Source organism: Protomyctophum bolini, assembly GCF_963924005.1.
Source record: "Protomyctophum bolini genome assembly, chromosome: 14".
Lineage (NCBI taxonomy): Eukaryota > Metazoa > Chordata > Actinopteri > Myctophiformes > Myctophidae > Protomyctophum > Protomyctophum bolini.
The window spans coordinates 7,350,206-7,360,923 of record NC_137875.1 but is presented as its reverse complement, the minus strand read 5'-3'; the positions used below and the strand labels follow the sequence as shown (position 1 = coordinate 7,360,923).

The 10,718-nt window shown below is 42.5% G+C and overlaps 1 protein-coding gene and 1 long non-coding RNA gene across 2 annotated transcripts; both read right to left on the bottom strand.

The window, feature by feature from the left end:
• Positions 1-2,369: 2,369 nt before the first annotated feature.
• LOC308328349 (uncharacterized protein) lies at positions 2,370-7,222 on the bottom strand (the record flags this gene model as incomplete). Its single annotated transcript, XM_080782125.1, has 6 exons — positions 2,370-4,008; positions 4,211-4,340; positions 5,406-5,562; positions 6,486-6,633; positions 7,016-7,144; positions 7,204-7,222. 6 exons carry the CDS (start codon positions 7,220-7,222, stop codon positions 3,128-3,130), a joined length of 1,464 nt encoding a protein of 487 aa, XP_080638251.1. The 3' UTR covers positions 2,370-3,127.
• Positions 7,223-7,424: 202 nt separating this feature from the next.
• LOC308328018 lies at positions 7,425-9,839 on the bottom strand. Its single transcript, XR_013965242.1, has 3 exons — positions 9,546-9,839; positions 8,280-8,854; positions 7,425-7,529 (listed from the first exon to the last, which is right to left on the bottom strand). It is a non-coding gene; the product is annotated as an uncharacterized lncRNA (long non-coding RNA).
• Between the last annotated feature and the right edge of the window lie 879 nt (positions 9,840-10,718).

Genomic DNA, 10,718 nt, shown 5'->3' with positions numbered 1-10,718 from the left:
TGCAGCGCACACACTGACACAACACACACATTCACCAAAAGTTTTTTCCCACCGGTGCAAGGATTGGACCGTACCAATTCCATAGCTGGAGGAGGGGTGGTTTTGTGGTACTCAAACGCTTTCATGTCCCAAATTGATATATTTTTAGCACCCACAAAAGAGAAGCTTTGTAGTCGTGTTCTTTGCAGTTTATAATGTTTTGTTTTTATTATAGGCTATGGGATGGGAGGTTAGGTTAGGAGTGGGCCAAGACCAAAAACATCAACAACATAAATTGTTCTATCCAATGGATAAGATCTTTATACCGTATTAAAAGAAACTGCGCCACATTCCATTTCAACATCAAATAGACCAACCCATGTACAGTGCACTGATTGACTGATTGATTGAAGTATACAGTATGCAGAATGGATACATTTCAAACGAAAGCACAACTCAATACAAAAACTAACTGTGGACGACACTATAAAGCATTACACTTGATTACAATAGGGTCCACCATTTTCAATTAATCAGAACATTTAAAGAGACACGTAGCCAGCTACTACATGTACATACACTTCTTTAAAAAAATCAGACCTGTCTGAACGGAGTGGTGCTTTTGGGGTGTCGGACTATTTGTTGTCTGACTATTGGTTATCTGACTATTGGCTGTCGGACTATTGGTTGTCGGACATGTTCCTTGGAGTGGCTACACCACTCAAAAACAGGAACAAGGAGAAAAGGGAGTGGGGGGGACTCAGACTATACAGGGGCCGTCCGGACGTATAGGTGCCCTTTGAGAGCGGTTTCGAAGGATGTGACCACACGAGTGACGACTACCAGTGACCACTTAATGATTTTTGCCAAATATGTAAAATGAACCAGTGTCTTTTAACTGTGTATAGGATGATTTTTCTTCTTTTTTTTTTGCATAGAAGTGTATATTTGTAACTTAGCCTTTGGAGGCTATGACTTTAAATGTTCTGATGAATTGAAAATGGAGGACCCTGACGTAAACAATAGTGGTTTCTCAGTTTTTATCCTCGTAGCAGCTTTAGTATTCTCGTTCAACTGTTCCCATTGTCCCATTCTACACGGTTAAAAAATAATGCAATCAATCAATCAGCCAGCCTCCGGACCAAGTCGTTTATCCGTTTTGGTACAAGGTTATACAGTATGTGTTGTTAAGGTGTTTCCTGTATTATTTAGACATAAAGTACAGTAGATTTACAAGCAAACTAGGCCTACCAATTAAAGCTTGGCTACAAATGTAAACTGCTTGTGTTCATATTTGGAAGCCTCTGTATGTCCGTAAATCAGTTGAGAGGTATGCAGATTGCAGGAATGCCCAAGCCAAGAGCTAAAGCATTGGCAAAATTCTGTTCCGTTTCTGGAGGCGATGCTTCCTGCTCCCGTGATCTGTATCCTGAAACACCAAGTTCGTGAATCTGCTATTGTTTGTGTTCAAGAATTTCTTGTTAAGTTCTTCAGAATAGTACTTCAGTACCGTAATTATCCCTTCACTAAGTCCCGCCTCAACCCATCCTTGTCCAATAGGCACGTTAGCAGCGAAGAAAGCTTGACCTGCATATAGCAACCATTGCTAAACTATTTGGATTGGCATTGGACGATCACTTTTTGGGGTGGGATTTAGTGAAGGGCTAATTGGGTAAATGTTACTTTCCATCACTGGTCCCCACATGGGAGTCACTCCCAGGTGTTTCGCCCTGGCAGACAGGGTTTTCACTGAGGTTACTATTTCTGCGTTGTTAGGGTTAGGCATAGTGTTTGTGAGGTCAGGGTTAGGCATAGCCCCATATGTGCCCTCTCCCTACGCTCATTCTGTAGCTACAGAATGAGCGTAGGGAGAGGGCACATATGGGGCTAGGTTAGGCATAGTTTTAGTGAAGTGTTAAATGCTAGGGTATCAAATGGAATCAACGCGAAACACCTGGGAAAAAGTGAGTCCCGTCTCCACATGTCCCTGCCATGGTTGTTTGTTGGCCTTTGACCAGGGCAGCACTCACTCATCCTTCTCTCAAACAGTAGCCTAATTTAGGGTCCCCTCTCTGTGCATGAGGGTCCCTCCTCTTATGTCATTCCACAATGCCCTGTGCAGAGTACGTTGAGATGAGGAGTTGGCGTGGGGGAGGGGCTGGATGGGCTCAATGGGGGGGCCCCCTGGGATAGAGAATTCCCCAAATCAGCTGGTTGCGAAACAGCTTTTTGGCAGAGGCGGGAAGTAGCAATAACTTACCACAATATTTAAAAACAATACTCAAAGTATAAGTCATGTATTCAAAACATTACTTGAGAAAAACTCAATTACAAAAGTATTTAGTATCAACATATACTGGATACTGTTTCACAGTAAAAGTACTCAACTTTCTTCAACATTTCTCAAACTTTGAGGGAGAATAACACCCAATCGAATAGCTCACAATGCAACAAGTACAACACAAATGTATTTAGTTACTTTAGTGATTTTTGGCAATTGAGACATTTTAAATACAAAACATAAAATTAAATACAATACACTTAAAATGCTGTTGTAGTGCATATTCACACGCTTTATGAATGTTTTGGATGTTATTAATCATCACATTCATTCATCTAATTTGGATGCCCAGCAATATTATTAGTACAAAGACACACTGACATCTAGTGGTCGAACTGGTTCTATGCAAGTAGTGATTCATGTAGCACTACATGTATGCAGTGGGAGAACAAATACATGTTCCAATCTCTTCTGCAAGAACAGACAAACAAATCAGCAAATTGCTAAACTCCGCCTCTCTTCAGCAACAGCTCCAAGTCATTAACACTTTACAGGACAATGGTCTCTCTCACCTCTTAAACCCCAAACCCTTGCCGGCGGGGGCAGCGGCTGTCCACCTCATGAACGGGTAAATGGGGCTGGTCAAGGTCTCAGGTTCGATTTTCCCTCCTGGACCCCCCTTGGGGTCTAAGAGGCTAAACTTAGGTTTGAGTGCCACCATTTGTCTTGTATCTCAGTTAGGGCTGTGCGATATGACTGAATGATATGAAGGAAAAATAACTTGAATAATCTACATCAGCAAGATGAAGTTTTAAGATTACAGGTTCTAAATATGAGTTTCGATATATACAGTATTTTCAGCCCACTCTAATCTGACGATGTGAGCACTGGATTTCTTTTTGGCCTTCCTCTGGGTCTACCACTGAGCTTTTTATTCCCTTGCTTTGTACAATTATTCAGTTCCTTTCCCAGCTCCTCCTCGGGGTTGTACTCTATGCCTGACATTCTTTGCTCAGCCTCCTCAGAGTCAGCATCAACAGCATTGTTCTCCATTCCAAGTGTTGCATCCAATTCAGCCTCAGAGCCATTCTTTTTGGTCTTCTTCCTGCGCCCTTTCTTTCCTTGGTCAGGACGGTCTTCTCCGTGGTAGCGCTGGACGTGACTCTTCAGGCTGACATTGTGATTAAAGCTCTTTTTACACTGTCGACACTGGTAGGGTTTCTCTCCAGTGTGGACGCGCATGTGGGACTTGAGGTGGCTTTCCTGGCCGAAGGAACGTCGACACACCTCACACACAAACCACTTTTTCCCCGTGTGCACCACCATGTGCCTCTCCAGTTTAGAGCGACGAGGAAACTCAATGTGACATATCTGACAAATGTAATCTTTGGAGTCTCTGTGACTCTGCAGGTGGTCGCGGCGCTCTCTGTGCCTGGCAAACACCTCCGGACAGTCGGGACACTGCCAGGGTTTCACTGAGGGAGGATGGAGCTTCTCGTGTGCAATTTTGTTGACCCTTAATGTGAAGGTTTTGAGGCAGAAGGTGCACCTGTGCACGTAGCCTTCCATGTGGATCCTGCCGTGAATTTTGAGACGAAACTCGGAATCGAAAGACTTGCCACACAAATGACAAGGATAGGGCTTGGGATCGTATTTATCACACTTGTGAGTCTTCGCCCTCCCCTTGTTGAGTAACTTTCCGCATTGGGGACAGAGCTGATATTTCTCTCCATCCTCTTCATCAGTATCTGAGTAGAGGTGGAACAGTTAATCAAACTGCAATTTAATAAAATTATCAATTAATAATCATTCCAATTTTTTTTATTAAAGGCAAATTCAAAAATCGAAGCTATTTTTGCACAAAATCGGTGTGCGATGGATATAGAATAGTCGTAATTAAATCAATATATACTCAAAAATCTAATGATGAGAACAGTTGCAGCCTTATACCTGAGTCAGTTTCTGTAAACTCGCTGACGATATCCTGGGGATGGAAATCTTTGTCTGAACTGTCCTCTGAACTGTCCTCTGGCACCATCAGATTTTCTTCTTCATCCCAGGAGTCATCTGAGGGCGCTACCTGTAAAAGATACATTGACATCTGACGAGACAGATAATTTGCCACAGAATTAGCTCTGCCTGGCAGAGTGCATTGCCCTCATTGAGTGAAATAGAGGATAAGCCCACGTTCACAGTGTCTGGGCTTCCCTCAGGGACTCCAGAGACTTGGTCCCTCCCTGATGGTTGACATGAAACACCACTGAGGTGCTGTCTGTTCCAATGAGCTTCCCGCTGAGAAGGGGCAAGAAGTCCTTCAGCGCCAAGTAAACACTCCAGAGTTCTAGCACATTGATATGGTGTCCTCTCCACCGAGAGTAGGGAAGACAAGTATCTCCACTCCTGACAGGCCCTATCCATTCCATGTCATTTCTTTCTGGCTTCTGAAGCAGTTTTAGCTGCAGTATACCACAATGCCCTGAGGTGGTGGGGGTGCTGATATGCAAATCATTTAATCCATTCCATTCCATGCCAGCATGGAAAATCAACAATGGCGGACATTGTAAACAAAGTGGAAATGCAAATTTGGAACTGAAGACTGAAGGGGGGGAGGAATTACTGTATACAAAGTAGGGTGATCCAGATGACATCACGCGTATGACCGAATCAGTTGAGCTGTTGGCTAGAGAGTATGTTTTGCACTCAATCCGTGTGTGTGTGTGTTCGTCTGTCAGTGTGTGTATGCGTCCGTCCGTCCGTCTGTCTGTTACCAGCTAATCTCCGGGACCGTTAACCCGCTTTCAAAGTTTGCAGGATTGGCCAGTTTTGAACAAAAAGCCTCAAATCATGAATACAGCATGCAATTTACGTGAAATCTTTCACAGACTTTCCTACTAGGCTGAGGAATATATCCCACCCTTTTCACATTGGCCTGTTATAGTGCCACCAACAGGTGGACTTTTGCAAAACAATTTTTTGGAACAAAATGCCTCAAATCATCCAATTGCCATCCAAGGCGTAAGAAGAAATGGCACCCTTTTCACATTGGCCTATTATAGCGCCACCAGGAGGCCACAACCTGACCTGCCCTGCTGGAGACCTGTGCACAGAGGGCACTTTATCTAGTTCCTCCTCCTCCTCTTCTTACCTTAGGCTTCCTCTTTCTTCCTCCCTCCTCTCCTCCGTCTGCAGGCGTCTCGCTGGCTGCATTCCTCTTCTCTTCTTTCTCTTTCTGCTTCTGCATGTACTCAGCGATCAGGTCTGGACACTCCAGGTTGTCTTCTGGTTCCCACGTGCTTTCCTCCCTGCACACACACACAAGGGGACACACATATAGGCTTATAGGTGCATTATAGAGTACCATTGTAACTATTATAAAGTATACTATAGCCAGCACAGCATAACAACTTCTACACCAATCACATTGCCCCGGAGCGAGTCTCGTGACCACTGTTTCGGTTGTTAGTAAAAGAAGAGAGAAGGGCTGGGGAGAGCGATGGTTTGCTCTTCACCACGGGCTCAGTGACGTCATGTTGTAGTTTTCGGTGATGGCGGCGGTCAACTTATCACCCAAACTAAACTAGGATTCACACAGTGAACTTTGTGGGAAATATTTTGCTAGTAAAGTAAACGTAAAAGGCCACATAAAGAGTCATACAAGGGGAAAACCCTTCCTTTGTACAGTTTGTGGCAAAAGATTCAGTCAAAGTGGTACTATCATGTCTAGGCCCCACACTTGTGCAGTTATAGACTGTATCAACCAAAGAACATGGGACTCTAAACAAGAAAATGGGACTCTATAGTCTACACAGAGTCCATGCTCAAGAAGATATAAAAGAAGAGTGGATTAATTTATATTTTTAATGGCAATGTTTGTATGTGTCTATGGAATTAACATTACTCTAATTAATAGAACCCCAGGTGTGGTTAGAATATTCAAATATGTCTTCCCTGTGTACTTTTGGTTTCTTCCTGAAAGCTGAGTCAAAAGGCCCAATCGAAAATACACCATTTTTGTGTCATCATCCCACATTATCGTACAAAACACAGCTGTGGGCAAGGCTTAAGTTCACGGTGAAAATGGTGGGGGATCACGGCACTCAATCTTTAAAAGTCTATAGACTTGGCTGACATGATGTCATGTCTGAAAGCCAGACGTTGTAGGGGCTATCGCCACTCAAAGATGTTGTATCGTGTGAGGAGAAAGGTTAAGGAGGCTGGGACTCACTCTGAGAAACCTTTCCACTTGAGGAGGTACTTCACCGTTCCATTCATCTCATGTCGATCCAGAACCTTCTCCACCACATACTCCTGTCCTTCTTCCACTGTCACCGTCACTGCAGCCTGAGACTCCTCCCCCTCCTCCGGAACCACCACTGCAAGGTTATTATAGTTAAGTGTTAAAATTGAAAACGAACTGCAAAACGAACTAAAATCATAGACCAAATATCCTTAGTTTTCTTTTGTGGACAGTTGGTGGTTCATCTGTAACTGAATAAATGTTTAACCCTAGAAGGCTAGAACACTAAACCGGGGGTGATTTTCACGTAATATCCATTTATTTATTTTTCATGTTGTTATATTAACCCAATCCAAGCCAAGGAACGACAGGTTACGTTTTAAGCACTATAACCCCCTGTGCTGTCACAAGATATATATATTTTTTAGCAAAACCACTGTAAAAACTATTAAAACTAACTGAATTCGAAAACAAATGTCCAAACGAAACAATAATGTAAAATCCAAAACTAGTATAACCTTGCACCACCGCAGCTCGAAACTCCTCCTCCGTAACCTCCACCACAGACTGAAACTCTGCCTTCTCCTCGGCAACCTCCAATGCTGACTGAAACTCCGCCTCCTCATCGGCAAGCTCCGCCTCCTCCTCTGCAACCTCCACTGCAGACTGAAACTCTGCCTTCTCCTCGGCAACCTCCAATGCTGACTGAAACTCCGCCTCCTCATCGGCAAGCTCCACCGCCTCCTCTGCAACCTCCACTGCAGACTGAAACTCCGCCTCCTCCTCTGCAACCTCCACTGCAGACTGAAACTCCGCCTCCTCCTCTGCAACCTCCACTGCAGACTGAAACTCCGCCTCCTCCTCTGCAACCTCCACTGTAGACTGAAACTCCGCCTCGGCAACCTCCACCGCAGACTGAACCTCCGCCTCCGTAATCTCCACTGCAGACTGAAACTCCTCCTCCTCCCTAATCTCCACCTCCAACTCCTCCTCCTTCAAAGTCACTGCAGCCCATGTTTTATCTTCCTCCAACTAGTAAAGAGATACCAAAGATGTTTAGCAATGTTTCACATGACATTACAGAGGAAGACGAAACAGCCGAACACTTGTTTCTAGGGCTCCACACACAAGAGACTTACTTTTATAAAATGGCTAAAAAATTCAATGTTTTGACCCTTTAGGTCTTCATCAGGCAAATTTGCCTTTGCACTTCACATGGGTGTAATTTTTCTTTATATAAATTATGCTACCTTTGGGTAACATCATCAGGGAACAGTCTTACATTTCCATTGTTATGCAGATGACACTTGATCATGTCTATCGATGAAGCCAGATGAAACGGATCAACTACCGGTATATTAAAACTTTAGGCATTACATGTATTAAAGAGTTGGATGACCCGGAATTACTCCTCAACTCGGATAAAACTGAAGTTATTGTACTACTTGTAAAGTGTTTTCTTGAGACAACTTGTTCTGATTTGACACTTTAATACAATTTAATTGAACTCTTCAGTGTTGACTTGGGCCCCGTATAGACTGAATTCAAATCCAGCCAAATCCGATTTCTCATATCCGATATTTTGGCGTATTTGTTTGTGTTTAGACTAATTTAAACAAAATCTGATTCCAATCTGGATGTGGCACAGATCTGATTCAGGCTGGATTTGACTGCCAGTGTAAATCAGGCCTTAAATGAGTCAATACTAAACAAACACAGTTTTGACTTTTCACTAGAAAACAGGACACCAAGTTAACACAAGAAATAGTATGAAGTACTTACAGTTATCTGACGGATTGTTGGTATTGCTCCTCGCTTCAAACGCCTGGTTGCTGCGAAACCAGCTGTATGCATCCCCAAGTTTTCATAACAATCCACCATAAAGTGATTCTGACACACAAAAAGATTTGGCTTGATTGTTGGAGGAACACTGCCGTCAAAAATAAAATTAATCCACTCTGCTTTGATATCTTCTTGAGCAGGGACTCTATGTGTAGAGTCCCATTTTCTTTGGTTGATACAGTCTATAACTGCACAAGTGTGGGGCCTAGACATGGTAGTAGGCTACCACTTTGACTGTCTCTTTTGTCACAAACTGTACAAAGGAAGGGTTTTTCCCTTGTATGAGTCTTTATGTGGCTCTTTACGTTTACTTTACTAGCAAAGTTTTTTCCACAAAGTTCACAAGTGAGGAGAGTTTCCCCTGTATGAATCCTCATATGCGTATCTGCTTTTGTAGACTGCTGAGTAAAACGTTCATCACAAACTGTAGTCTGAGAACCACAGTTCTCAGTTCTTCTCAGTAACAGGCCTGATGATATGGTTGGCTGAGATTCCTGTGGCTTTGATGCTGTTGCCTGTAGTATAAAAATATACAACAGCCTATAATTAGATTTTAATTCTGTATATTATGGGGGGGGGGGACACACACTTGAGAAGTGAGGGGCGCTCACTTCATACAAAGTTTTATCATCAATTATACAACATCACATTCCGGCCATTCGGCCAATGACTTTTGGCGTCTTCACTTTTTATCTTGAATATTTTTCCAATCATTTTACGACGGATTGTGAGCTTGTATATCTGCTATTTTCTAAAGATTTTTAGTCATTTGAAAACTTGAAATTGGAGATTCTGCATCATTTATTGTGCTTTTGGTACTTACCCATACTTTTCTACTTGTATTAAGTAAATGTTGAATTCCTGAGTTGTAACAGCTGAGTAGCCCTACCTCGCAGTAGGCCTATTGATACTTTTACTATTTTTTACACCACTGGTCATCAGGCTATATAGTATCTACTGTCATGCTTTGATTTTTGAAGCAATGAAAAGTTCCAATACATTCCGCATAGTGGCGCATACTGTTTCTACAATAAATGGGCTATTTATTCATTTGCACTTTCACGTTGCATGATGAACAATCATACTGTATTCTTATTGACATTTACACAGCATACAGACTATACAAAAATAAAAAATAAAAACACCGTTTCGACTTTTCACTAGAAAACAGCACACGCAGGAAATTATATGAAGTAGGCTACTTACAGTTAACTGACGGATTGTTGGTATTGCTCCCCGCTTCAAACGCCTGCTTAATGCGAAACCAGCCATATGCATCGCCAAGTTTTCATAACAATCCACCGTAAAGTGATTCCGACACACAAAAAGAGTGTTTGTTTTGATTGCTAGAGGAGCACTCCTGCCGTTAAAAATGAAATGAATCCACTCCGCTCTCCTATCGTCTTGAGCAGGGACTCTATGCATAGTAGTGCTTTGGTTGAGACAGTCTATAACTGCACATGGGGGTCCTACATGCGATTTAGACTTAGCTTTATTAGACATGACTGTACCGTACCGAGTCGTGAAAATCAGCAATGGCGGCGGTTGTCAACACAAACCCTTTCACAGGAGGATATGCAAATATAGGACTGAACAGGGGGAGGGATTATACAAAGCAGAGCGATATGATCACTGGTAGGCTATTGTGTACTATGATATATATATTACAGTATGTAATCTCTTAATTTCCATTTCCAGCCATTCTGTGGCGCGCGCTCTCTCTCTCTCACACACACACTTTAAATTCTTAAAATTATGTTATAAAGCTGCACTGTCCACTACTGTCATCGCAAGTCTCCCTAGTCATATTGGGCCTCCGGCCTACTCCTTTTTTTTTTAATTTAAAAGTATCAATACCCTACCCTATTGTAGAAATAATTACTTATTAAGTAAAAGTACAAAGGTACTCGTGTATACAATTCTTTGAAAATAGCAGATCTACAAGCTCACAAAGGGTCAATTACACATTGTGAGCTTGTAGATCGGCTATTTTCAAATTGCCTTTGTGTGAGTGAAGTGGTTTAGTAAAACTCAAAATCTACAAAGTAACGAACTAAAGATTTAAAATACATTTAGTGGAGTAAAAGTACTCTGAGATGTAGTGAAGTAAAAGTATTGAACATTGGAAATACTCCAGTAAAGTTCCTCAGAATAATACTCGAGTACAGTAATTGAGTAAATGTACTTGATACTTTCCACCACTGGTCCCCACATAGGACTGACCCTTTCCCAGGTATTTCGCCCCGGCAGACAGGGTTTTGAGCCACTATTCCTGTGGGTATCCATCCAGAGACTCGCCGCGATTTAGTGCATTTTAGTTTTACTTCACCTTCATTTAGATTGCATTGCAGAATTGAGAGAGAGTAGTAGACCTATAGT